Source organism: Garra rufa, chromosome 10, assembly GCF_049309525.1.
Source record: "Garra rufa chromosome 10, GarRuf1.0, whole genome shotgun sequence".
NCBI lineage: Eukaryota > Metazoa > Chordata > Actinopteri > Cypriniformes > Cyprinidae > Garra > Garra rufa.
The window spans coordinates 9977114-9990602 of record NC_133370.1 but is presented as its reverse complement, the minus strand read 5'-3'; the positions used below and the strand labels follow the sequence as shown (position 1 = coordinate 9990602).

General features: G+C 36.4%; 1 protein-coding gene across 1 annotated transcript; it reads right to left on the bottom strand.

Moving 5' to 3' along the window:
* Positions 1 to 3398: 3398 nt before the first annotated feature.
* Positions 3399 to 7716, bottom strand: LOC141344005 (E3 ubiquitin/ISG15 ligase TRIM25-like). The gene is made up of 6 exons (XM_073848722.1): positions 7120 to 7716; positions 6854 to 6949; positions 6457 to 6690; positions 5604 to 5757; positions 5437 to 5496; positions 3399 to 4227 (listed from the first exon to the last, which is right to left on the bottom strand). The coding sequence occupies exons 1-6, from the start codon at positions 7705 to 7707 to the stop codon at positions 3692 to 3694; spliced, it is 1668 nt and encodes a 555-aa protein (XP_073704823.1). The 5' UTR covers positions 7708 to 7716; the 3' UTR covers positions 3399 to 3691.
* Between the last annotated feature and the right edge of the window lie 5773 nt (positions 7717 to 13489).

Below are 13489 nucleotides of genomic sequence, written 5' to 3'. Positions count from 1 at the left end.
CCTCGGTCAGTTGCGCACACACGCTCCAGGTCTTCTAAACAAAGGATGCACTTGCATGTGAGCGATGTCGTCTGGTTACTTAATTATAATACTTAATCATACTGAACCAAGAAAGCAAGTGCAATTCACCCCTGCGTCCAGTTTGTTTTGGCTGTCAAATTATTAGTGATGGGTCGTTCTTGAACGATTCGTTCTTTTTGAACGAATCTTTAATGTGACTCGAGAAGAACGAGTCGTCTCCGGGAGTGATTCGTTCAGTCGCGCATGCGCAATTGCGCAACTATGAACGAACGACTCAAACCCGAAAGACTCGAGAGATGAACTAATCAATTCTCTTTCCGGCTCAGGTAGCATAGGTTAAGTTTATAGGGCTGTCACGTGATGAACGAACCCCGACAGATAGAGGTGAGGGAGCTAATCATAGACTGAAGACCCAGGTAAACAATGAATTAATCTTTTCTGTTTCTAATAGCATTATAGTTTTGTCTTGTTTGTAGTGTGATCAACGTTTGTATAAGCAGTAGATGTGTTATGGAAGTAACACGTAGCTTTTTAGTCATATTTTGGTAAAATGAACGAAATGACTCGAAAAAAGATTCGTTCATTTTGCTGAACGAGACTCAAAGATTCGAGTCGGTAAAATGATCCGAACTTCCCATCACTACAAATTATAGTGGAGCGTGTGTCTATTTATACAAAGGATAGCCGTGGCACGCCCCCTTATCTCGGCGGCCAATCGTAGAACTCCAGGGGCGGGGCCTCACATAATTTAATCATGCATCCCCGGAGAGTTTTGAGTAAATGTTTGAACTAACGGTTTGTATGTCTTAAATTATTTTACCTCTGTTTACATCCCACCCTATCTCCAAACACTGAGTTTGCGGTTGTAAACAAGTCTCATGGCAGGTTTAGGTTGCTCCTAATCTGTCCAGAATGTGTATCCTTTGGAAAATGTCATTATTGCATAGTTGAACTCACTTTTAGTCTACATTAATTCAGTTTAAAAGCAAGAGCTCTACTAAAGAGACAAAACTTGTATGCTAAACAATAAAATGCAGTTTTCATGCCAGTACAATAATGCCCAAATTCCTGCGAGGTTTTATTTGACATTTATACTGTGCCCCCAATATCTGTTTGGACACTTATGCAACTTTTAAAGTGATTTACTGTCTTTGAGTTTCAAAAGAAAATACCAACCCCATGATTTTCCCTTTTTTTGTTTTAATATTTGGGAAAAGTTTAATGCATTCAATTTTAAAACAATAATCAGATTCTTGGAATTAATGAAACATGGAACAGAACTTTGCCTGGCCGTTTAAAAATGGAAACTTTCAAATGACTTTGTCAAAAGGATTTTCTGACTATTCAGTAGATGGAAATAAAATTGTGACCTTGGAACCGAAAAGTTTTTTTTTTTGTACATTTCCTACCATAAATGTATCAAAAGTTAATTTTTGATTAGTAGGCTAATATGCATTGCTAAGAGCAACTTGCTTTGGACAACTTTAAAGGTGATTTTCTTAATATTTCGATTTTTTTTGCACCCTCAGATTCCAGATTCTCAGTTATTTCAGGAATTTTTCTCCTTTTTTTCCAAGAAATTAACCCTTTATGACTGGTTTTATGGCCCAGGGTCACAAATTAATTAAAACATTTGGTCTTAATTCATTCACTGATGTTTTAACATAAACATTTTACATGTGAGAACATGGAGATTGTTCTGCCGTCCCTCTGCATATTTATTTAGTCACGATAACAAAAAATCTGTAGTCCCTGAAGTCTCTAGCTCCTGTGGAATAGGGGTGTGTGTGGATCACAGAGCAGGAATTCTGTCCTTCTACAGCATCTCTGACACAATGACCCTCATCCACAGAGTCCAGACCACATTCACTCAACCGCTCTATCCAGGGTTTGGCATAACTCAGAACTCATCAGTGAAACTGTGTCCTTTGTAGCACTATAGAAGAAGTAGAGCTTCTACAAATCCATATACAAATACAAATTTTAATAATACTAAAGGTATATATCAATTGTAGTGTACAACAAGTAATGACAAAAACATTATATCCGTATATAGCTGACTGTGTAACATTTTGCATTTTTATGTAAGTCTTTTAATATTAAATATCACAACTTGAATTTTCCCTGAGCCTTTTTTTTTTTACAAAAACGACAAGACAAGACATCCTCCAAATAGAGGATAAAGTAGCATTTGAAATATCTGATCTGTTTAGATCTTAATCTATGTATTAATGATGTATTCATTGAGTGCAATAATGAATCACAAGTAGAAAAAGCAAAGAAAATGAAGTATATTAGGAAAAGTAATGGGGGAAAAAACCTGAAAAGACAGGACAAACAATGGCGAAAGCAATGCAAGATTAGGAGAACTTCACCCACAGCAGAAATGAGTAAAAGGGTTTTTTATGCATCTTTGCAAATGGCCTTTCTTAATAATGTACTTGTTGGTAAACATTAAGGCTCATCATCCCAGGCAGAGAGAGGCGGGTGAGCAGAGCTCATTTGCAATTAAAGGGACCATGCAATATAATGAGTTGATTTTGACAAGGTAAAAAGGTGTTTTTTACACTACTATTGAGAATTTTTAACCAAAGTATATTATAGACTTTTCATTAAGACCCTTAAGAATCAAATGAACTTGTGGAAAATGGGCATCTGATGACCCCTTTAAGGCACATTTGCTGTTGACAGGCTAGTCCTTATGAGCCTAAAGAAAGTGCACACAAATTTCCATTTTTATTCAGTGTTTATTCATTTAATTTATCCATTATTCTCGTTTATTCATCCATTTCTATTCTGTTTATTGTTAACAGGACACCATAATAAACAAAGAAATAGGTAATTTTTTGTTATTTCGGGTAGTTTCTCCCCCATAGCCGCCCATTATAAATGAAAACACTTCACCAGGAAAACACTGAATATATGAATTCAGACATTAAGACCCTTGTCAAATAGCCAAAATTTAAGGAAATATACTACTGCATGAGGAAGGCGGAATGACTGGAAACTTAGAGTAATAAACTATAGAGTAAGACACTATAGTTCATTTATATAAAATATAAATAAACATTTTTTTGCATTTATTTTTAATACAACAAAAATGTACAATAAACAAAAAAAACACTTACGATCTTTGCAATATTTGCCTTTCCATTAGTCCTTTCCGCCTTTCCAGAAAACGCGGTCCTTTCAGTCCGGTCTGGTGTGCCCAGATGGATAGTGAAACATAATTTAAGTCTTAAGTCAAATTAAGGGTCATTATTTTCCTGGATTCACTGTGAACTGTCTGTTAAATAGTGATTAATTCATTTGTTTAAATAAAGACAAAAACAATGTTTGGATAATCACATTTATTAATATTTCACACTACAGATATAAGCACCAGACCTATACAGCAAAAGCAGATAATGATATATACTGCAATATAGCAAAATATGTATAAGAACAATAGGTCTTGTAAACGTATATGAGCAAACAAAAATTTAATTTCATAAACTGAACTACTTATTTGTTACTGCAAATATTTCTCACTTTTTTGTACTTTTTTTCAGTACAGTACTAATCTTATTGTGAAAAATCATACAAGTATATGTTCATTTTTTCAACCTCATATTTTTTAAATCAAAATGTCATAACTGTATCTTTCTGTGAATCACTGTCTCTACATTATTTATTTTGTCAAATTATCAAGTTTTACTGATAAGCCCAGTTTTAACAAAAACCCAGGATAGAGTGGTTGAGTGAATGTGGTCTGGACTCTGTGGATGAGAGTCATTGTGTTAGAAACACTGTAGAAGGATAGAATTCCTGCTCTGTGATCCACATACACTCCTATTCTACAGGAGCTGGAGAATTCAGCGAGTTTAGTATGTTTGTTATTGTGCCAGAATTGGCAACTGGTTGGAGTGCAGGACAATCTCCAAGACTGATCATTCAATCCAAATCCGCACGCACATCTTTCTCCCTGCCTCTTGATACCCTTATAGGACACTGATATACCCACACTGTCAGTACCACTCCATTTAACCTCCCAGTAACATCGTCCGGACAAGCCTTCTCTACACAACACCTCATACAATTTATCAAATCTGTCTGGATGATCAGAATATGACTGGACTTCTCTGCTGCAAGTTGCCACTCTGTTCTCCTCAGACAGTTGAATACATTTATTCACTGTGTTTGCATTCAGAGTGAGCTGACGGAAATCTGATAGAAAGAAAAAGAAACAATTTAATAATTATATTAAGTACAACTTTCAAAGTTTAAAAATCAGTCAGCCAGTATGCACAGTGAACAACAAAACTGATTGGCCACTGAATTTATAAGCTAAACAGAAACTTGTGTGATTAGTTATGAAAATGCTTTAAAATGCGTAAAAAGGAATCTGATGCAACAAAAGCAGATCTGAATGAAGTGCCACAATGTCACTTTTTATTTTCACTTCATTCAGGACTGCCGTTATAGATTTTTTTTTAATTGTCCCAGATCAGGATCCCTACACATTTTCCATTTTTTTAAATTCCATACGTTTCCAGACTCAAATTTCCAAACCTCTCAATAGATTTTAAGACCATACTTAACATAAATGAAAATAAAGCCTTATTTTCAGCTTTATATTTGGTATATAAAACAGTCATCTGTAAATATTTTTTCATAGTTTTTCTCAAAGTGACAACGAGCCCCCCAAAAAGAGGCCTTCACTTGCACACAAGAAACTTTTTTGTGCCCTCGGGAAACTATTCACATGCGCATGGAAATTTTTTACAGCTTCTAGTTTTATGTAACCTATTTCCTTTGTGCATCACTGCCATCTTACTATGTATAAAACAAGAGCATGGATGCACATGAATTAACAGAGATCTACTTGCTCCAAATTAGACTTTTCTTATCGTAGTACCTCTAATATCAAGGTCTAATGTCCAATACACATCCTCTGTGGCGGCACAGAAACCCATGACAAAAAAATTGGCTAATGGCATACAATTTGCCAAAAAAACTAAATAGGGGCAAAAGTCTGGAAACACAAATACTTTTCCATACTCCGCTTTCTTTTTTTCCATACTTTTCCTGACCTGGAAAATACTTCAATCAAATTCCATACTTTACCAAACTTTTCTGAACCCTGTGGTTTTTATGGAAGGTGAGCAGTAGGCACCCTATATATATATATATATATATATATATATATATATATATACAATATATAAAATATGTAAAGTATGCTGCTACATTAAGTAGAATTTATCAAATCTACTGTTTTAAATTGTGATTTTATTTTATTTATTTATTTATTTATTTATTTTTTTTTTTGCAGTGTCTAATAACTAATGTGAACAGCTGATCCCTTTTACAGTTCTCCGATATAGATAGAACACCTCTCTGTATGTGTGTGTGTGCATTTTCTTATTGTCTTACATTGTAGGAACTCCTCTCTAGTCTTGGGTTCAGTGATGGGAATAATGTTGATGTATGTGACTATAGGAAATAAAAACATAAAAAACAAACAAAAAAAGTACATCCATATTCATATACTAAGTTTAATCTCCATTACATTATTACTTAATACTCAAAGAAAAATTTACCTCTGTCAAATATTTTTTCAGTCACTTCTTTGCAGAAATCCTCTAGTCTTTCTTTGAGTTGAAAGACAGACTTTCCCACATCATCGTAAGACGGCAGAGAACCAGCACTGACACTCTCTCCAGTTTCAGTTGGGGCAGAGAGAGACTGAAAACTCTAGAGCAAATAAACAGAGAAAGACAAAAACTTATAAGCTCCTTTTTCCACTAACCTACAGCAGGACCAGAACTTCCATAGACACTGAGGGAGACAGTATACCATTCACAGTGATGTAAAGTATCCTCTAGTGGACAAGATAAGTATTTACAGCTTTGTTATGTCATGCACAGTAACAAATAAATGGCTGATCAGGCAGGACCAGCAGCCTAAGGGGAGCTAAAAAGAATATGTTTAAAGAAAATTTTAATTAGCAGAAACAAATTACACACAGAGAGATATACATTTTGTTTTTAGACCTTATAGTTTCAGTGTTATGAACTAAAATGGAAATTATCTTATTATATCTTCAACTATGGACAAATGTGTGTATATGCGCCTGAGTAGTGGTGGATGTTAGAGACCATCCTGTCAAGTTTTGATTATCTGTGATTTATAGTCACTAATGCCTAAACACTGTTAGGGCAGAAGATGAAAAAAGATGAAGAAGATGAAAATCACAACAAACACAATATGGTTTAGACTCCTGATAAATGTTTTCCAAGCACACAGCTCCACACAGTTCCTATCTGAGAAGAAAACAATTCTATCTTCAAAACATAGAATTCTCTCACTAAAGGTATTTTAGATAGTTGGATAATAAAATTAGGAAAGTCACTTCAACTCAAAAAAAGTCCTGTTATGCAGATCTCTTTATACCTGTAGGAAATGTATGTGATCGTCAGTGTGTAAAAGCTGCTTCAGCTCAGCGTCTCTCCTCCTCAGATCATCAATCTCCTGCTCCAGTTGCTTCAAGAGTCCTTCAGCTCGACTCACTTCAGTCTTTTCTCGATCTCTGATATTTTGTATTACCTCAGAACGTCTTTTCTCAATGGAGCGGATCAGTTCAGTAAAGATCCTCTCACTGACCTTCACTGCTGTCTGGGCGGAGTGCTGTTAAATATGGACAATCAGTACATTTACTCGGATCATCCTGTTAGCCATTGTGGGCATGAGTAGGACTAAAACAACATTCTTAACTGGGTAGGTGACACTAAGTCTGAAACCGCTTTTCTTATTATGCAGCATTTGTATTTGTCCTCATTTCAAAACTCACCTTGTGTGTCTTCACAGCCTCTTTTAGATCCTCAAGTTCTTTCTCTTTCATCTGAATTGCATGCTGTAATGTCCTCTGTGTGTCTTCTAACTGTTTCTGTTGAACAAATAAGGGTCAATAAAAACAAAGAGCCAAAGCTGCCATACAATTTCTAATTATAAATTGTTCTATTCAAGATAAAACATAAATGTGTTCCATTATTGTGACTCTTTAATTAATTGCAGAAAATTAATTTCAGCTCTCTGAGCTAATGTATTTTCCCCTACCTGTTTCTCTGTCCTCTCTGATGCAGATGATACAGTGTCATGGTTTTTATGTTCATCTATTGCACACAGATAACAGATACATTGCTGATCAGTCCGGCAATAGATTTCTAGTTGTTTATCGTGTTTAGAACAGATCATCTCCAGCAGACGTCCAGTGGCATCGGTTATCTTGTGTCGTCTACCTGAGTGGAACTCCTCATGGCGCTCAAAGTGAGTTTGGCAGTAAGACTCTAGACACACAAGACAAGACTTTACAGCTTTGCGTTTCCTTCCAGTACAGACATCACACTCAACATCTTCAGGTCCAGCATAACAGAGAGCCCGAGCTGTATGGATTTTTGTCGTCTTCAGTTTCTCCACCATTTGAGCAAACACCACATTTGTATTTAAAGCAGGTCTAGGACTGAAGGTCTGTCTGCACTGAGGACAGCTGTAAACTCCCTTCTGATCATCTTGATTCCAGCAGTCTGTGATGCAGCTCATACAGTAACTGTGTCCGCAGGGGATGGTCACAGGACCCTTCAGGAGATCCAGACAGACTGAACAGCTAAACTGGTCCTGAGTCCACGAAATACTGGCTTCTGCCATTTTACTGCAACGACACACAGACACAAGCGGTCACTAATGCTAAGGTTTCGGTTTCCCTGAAATGAACAGTTTCCTGGTTTTGTGTTTGAGAGACGTGTGCAATACCACAGTTTTATATATTAATGTGGTGTCAGTCTTTCTAGAAGAATCTCAGTTTTGAATTTGGCAATCACCATTTTTTTAATTACAGCCTCTAAACTGAAGGGAAGGAGATCGGATTAAAAACAGATGAAAACTGGTGCATTTGCAGTTGGTGTAATGTAATGAAGTAATAATATTTCGTTACCATACTTTACCGTATTTTTTTGGGAATTGCGATCTGTTATTTGAGTTTTTACATTTCAGCCAACTTTTACTTTTACTACATTTTTACTCCACCACATTTCCTAATTAAAATGTATACTTTTACTCCGATAAACTTACTTCAAAATAGTCAGAACAGAAGAACACTGACTGTGTGGACTGGTGGGAAAAAATCAGGGCGGGAGAAAAAAATAATTTTCATTTTTTTGCGTTCTCTCGCAAAGATATTTGCGTTCCCTCGCAAAACCAGTTGAGTTCGGACAAAGTATAAAATACCAAGAGGCGAAACTCTGTTGCTGTTTTGGTAACAGCCACTAGGTGGCGCTTCAGTAGCGCGGCCGCCATTCTGGAGTGAAAATTCCAACTGGACAACAGCACAGAAGCAGACAGAATGACAATGAAATAGAAGTCAAAGTGGAAATAAAAGAACGGAATGAATGCAGAGAAGTGGTGTGTGACACGAAAAAGTGCAAAATGCCACTCTACATTGTTAGATTTATATTACGGATCAGAATAAATCCCATTTTATGCACCCAAAACTGGCGAATCTCACAGCCAAATGAGAAGCGCAATAGACTATTTTATCCCCAGTAAGTTTTAGGACTAAAAATTGTATTGTATTATTATATATGTTTATGTTATCAATTGTGGAATCCAACCATTAATTATATATTTTAGGCAGCCTGCTGTTGTATTTTTATTTTATGCAACTTACACATTTACTATAGCTACTATTATAGGTCTGAATTTGTATTTATACATTATACGTTTTAATCCCCTGGAACACACAACAAACATGATCTTATAGAACATGATGCAATGCTGTGTCTGTCATAACTGAATAATTATAATTTTGGAGATTGTTTTTTGTCATAATGGACATTAATATAAGACAATACTGCAAAAACAGTTTACTGTGAAGCCGTTATATCCCTGTTATATATTTATTGTCTAATATTCCCAAATTTCTGATGCATGTCCTTAATTTAATATATATGTTGGTATTAGTTCAGCGTTTATAATGCTGGAGAGCAAAGATTTTGTGTTCTCATCATTTTTTTTTTTTTTTTGCAATAATAACAAACAGGCTTAGGGTACGTACAAAACATACAAAAATCCTTTCAATAACAAACGAGTTATGGTTTAATAGTTAACAGAAGTAAGATAATTCAACAATTCTTGAGAAATAAGTGGAAAGGTTTAAAACTAATATTTAAAAATGCTGTCGTGATTCAGGTTTGGTATTTTAACTATAATGTACTTTTTTTAACAAAGCATTTGATATTGCCATAGCGATAGCAAGAGTGGGCTGCCGACTCCGAGTGGCTTTCACTCCGAAATGGCGGAAGCCTAGGGCTGCTGCTTGGCGCCGCTGTTGCAAAGGAACGTTCTATTGACTTTCACTTCTTGTCAGTGTAAGTTCTTTGGTTCGGACAAACACTTCCTGTTTACTTTACAGCTTGCAGTGGTTCATACAGCTACAAATGTTCACAATGGAGCGGTTCATAGAGCTTTATTTTGAACTTGGACTCAAGTATTAAGAAATAGTCAGTGCTTACTTCAAGGCACGGTTTTAGGACATTTTAAAACGCTTAATGTAAAACACTGTAGGACCAGTACACATCTACAGCATACAAAATATTAACAGAAAGCGCTCAATTGCAAGTTAAGGGGTCTCCTCCCAAGAATACGCGTCTTAATGTACCGGATTTGTTTGTTTTTTTTTACATTACATTCTTCGTTCATTAGCCTACTTTAAACTTTATCTATAACGTTTTTCTATTGGGGAGAAAAAGCTGAAGTGCATTGGCGCGTTGTCTTCATTGCTATCTGTTTAATTAATATTAAAAAGGTTATTAAGATGTAAATTGTTATTAGTATTAATAGTTTTTATTAATACCGAATTTGGGCCTCCAATGTTTTAGTACATTAGGCCCATAGGAGGAGGGTGATGCATCAAAATACGCATCAAAATATATTAACTACAAATGAAATAAACCCGTTTTTTGCGACAAGAACCAGATATGGGTGATGTCACACCCTCAGCACGTTCCCTCACACTGTAAACCCGGATAAGTTGAATTTACTTAAAAAATTTGAGGAAACCGGTTGCCTTAAAAAAATAAGTTATTTGTAATGAAAACCTAAGTTCATTTAACTGAAAATGTTAAGTACGTTACACTCAATTCAAAATTGATTTAACTCGACATATTTTGCCAAGTTAACTTCTTTGCACAACTAATACACTTAATATCTTAAGTATAATGTACCAAATACCTAGTTGTAGCTTACTTATTCAGTTATTATCATTAAATTATTATTTCAGTTTTTAATCTGGTGCATTATAAATACTTATTCAGGTCAAGAAATCAGATGAAACATTTGTTGAAAACACCCCAGTTAGGGGTAAAATGCTTTATTGTGAACATACACAACAGATTGTTTTTTCTAAAAGCACGACATAAAACTAGGCACCTGGTATCAGGTGCAACGATTCAGAACACCACTTTACACTGCAAACTGATTTTCCTCAGTTTTTGGTTTGTTAATCTGAATCAAAACCAGACATATCAGTGCCAATCCAATTACATAAATAGAAAAAAGTGCATAACAGTGAAACAACATTTTCCTAAAAGAACAAAAAAAATTAGGCACCTGGTTTCTGGAGCAGAAGTGCAATGAGTTAGAACAGCACTTACCACTGCAAACTGATTTCCCTCAGTTTTTGGTTTGTTAAGTCTGAATCAAATCCAGACATATCAGTGCCAATCCAATTACATAAATAGAAAAAAGTGCATAACAGTGAAACAACATTTTCCTAAAAGAACAAAAAAAATTGGGCACCTGGTTTCTGGAGCAGAAGTGCAATGCGTTAGAACAGCACTTAACACTGCAAACTGATTTTCCTCAGTTTTGGGTTTGTTAATCTGAATGAAACTAGATATATCAGTGCCAATCCAATAACATGATATACAAAAAGCACATAACAGTGCAAACAAGTCCCTTTTCTAAAAGAACAAACAATCTTTCTCCTATCTGGAGAAATAGTGTAACACGTCTTTACACTGCAAGTTGGTTTTTCAGAGTCTGAATTTTGGGTGGCAGCTCACTTTTACCCAGATTAAACATCACCTGCTGAACAAAGCAAAAAGTGTTTTTCATGTATCTGGGATAGTCCAGGTGCAGGGCATATATCAGTCCAAAAAGGACACAGAAGGCCTGAGGAAGGTTGGCCAGATCATCCATCACCACATTCCCTTCCAAGATGATTCCCACTTTGGATGGGTTCAGCTTAAGGTTCTCCTCACCGATGAAAAGCAATCCCACTGGAGTTTGCCTGTACAAGTCATTGTCAGCTGTGTCCTTAAAGAGAAACAATTGTACAATAGTGTGTTAGTTAGCACAAACATTTTCGAAATGTTAACAATACAAATACCCTAAGAAGAAACACTGTATACTGACATATTAGTAAAAGACACTCTGTCCATACAAGATATGAGGCCTGGCTTGTTTAGCTTCCTTTTAACTGTACAATTACAGCAAAATATTTAATGTTAACTGAACCCAAATTTTTTCAGCCAAGTTTTTTCAGTTAATTTCATGCCACTGATTAAACATACAGACAATTTTATGGTAAAAAAAATATAAAATAAAAATAAAAATAACTCCAAGTCTGAAAAAATCTGTAGCACATAGTAGTCCGGATTAATGGTTAAAAAACAAAATAAAAACAAAGAACATGCATCTATGAGGGGCCGTGCAAGCAATAATTAATTCTGGCACTCACACATATGCTTCTCTCATACACACACACACACACACTCTCAGAGGAGAGGAGGATAGGAGAAGAATGTGTGTGTGTGTGTATGTGAGAGGAGGATAGGAGAAGGATGTGTGTGTGTGTGTGAGGAGAATTTATGTGTGTAAGAAGAGAATGTGTGTATGTGAGAGGAGAATACATGTGTGTGAGAAGAGAATGTGTGTGTGTGTGTGTGTGTGTGTGTGTGTGTGTGTGTGTGTGTGTGTGTGTGTGTGTGTGTGTGTGTGTGTGAGAGAGAAAGAGGAGAATGTGTGTGTGTGTGTGTGTGTGTGTGTGTGTGTGTGTGTGTGTGTGTGTGTGTGTGTGTGTGTGTGTGTGTGTGTGTGTGTGTGAGAGAGGAGAATATGTGTGTGAGAGAGGAGAATATGTGTGTGTGTGAGGAGAGTGTGTGTGTGTGTGTGTGTGTGTGTGTGTGTGTGTGAGAGAGAGGAGAATATGTGTGTGAGAGAGGAGAATATGTGTGTGTGTGTGTGTGTGTGTGTGTGTGTGTGTGTGTGTGTGAGAGAGAGAGAGGAGAGTGTGTGTGTGAGAGAGGAGAGTGTGTGTGTGTGTGTGTGTGTGTGTGTGTGTGTGTGTGTGTGTGTGTGAGGAGAATATGTGTGAGAAGAGAATGTGTGTGTGTGTGTGTGTGTGTGTGTGTGTGTGAGAGAGGAGAATATATGTGTGTGTGTGTGTGTGTGTGTGTGTGTGTGAGAGAGAGGAGAATATGTGTGAGAAGAGAGTGTGTGTGTGTGTGTGTGTGTGTGTGTGTGTGTGTGTGTGTGTGTGTGCTTGCATGGCCCCTCATATGCATCTGCAACATTTATAAAAAATGAATTTGCTTACAAAGCAGGTCTTGAAGAAAGCAGAAGGATCATCGCCCAAGATGACCGGCAGTCCCCGAAGACAAAGGCATCTGACGTCTGTTGGCTCAGTTGTCTACACGATAGTGGACATTGAATAAAACACTTTATAAGGATACTGACTGTAATTTACAAGAAATTACAAGAAGAGATTAGGAAAAAATTAAATGGAAATAGGAGATAAAATTATGAGAATAGAAAATGCAGAGGTAACAATAATATGTAGAAAATGAATAGAAGAGGGAGAAATAGAGAAGAGCAAAGAGGGGGGAGAGAAAATTAGACAAGAAACAAAAAGGATGAGGAGGAAAAGCTTCATAGGAAAACAGGACTGATGTAGATATGTTAACTTACCTTTGTCTGGCATAAAAGTTCAGCCAAAAGCTGACCAGTAAGGCCTTTCTTCTTTTTGAAGAGGTCCATGAGGCTTGGAGACAAATTGTCTAGTGCATCGAAGAAGTTTTCTCTGAGATTTTTCCCTACCACTCTGCCAAATTCATAATAAACCTGAAACATGGCAAACAATGCATCAGTCAATGTTCACACTGTTTTAATCTGACACTCTCAACACTGCATGATATGTAGACACTTAACACAAACCTGATTTTCTGTAAAAAGAGCTGGCCAACGATGCACCACCTGGCTGATGGCAGGCTTCTCATTGACAATCTCCTTTCTGCGAAAAGCAAACGTCACATCCATCTCTTTCTTAACCAGGGATTCCTTTGGCTTTGTCTTCATCATTTCATTGACCAGAACCTCACGAGCTACTTCCATGTTTTGGTCATTCATCCCCTCTGGAAAATCAGGCAGGAAA

What these genes read in the sequence shown, in the direction of transcription:
- LOC141344005 (XM_073848722.1), bottom strand. Translation starts at nt 7,707, where the DNA reads ATGGCAGAAGCCAGTATTTCGTGGACTCAGGACCAGTTTAGCTGTTCA. An exon ending in CAGAGAGGACAGAGAAACAG is followed by an intron (nt 6,950 to 7,119) that starts GTAGGGGAAAAT and finishes TTTGTTCAACAG; the next exon opens with AAACAGTTAGAAGACACACA. An exon ending in ATCACATACATTTCCTACAG is followed by an intron (nt 5,758 to 6,456) that starts GTATAAAGAGAT and finishes TATTTGCTCTAG; the next exon opens with AGTTTTCAGTCTCTCTCTGC.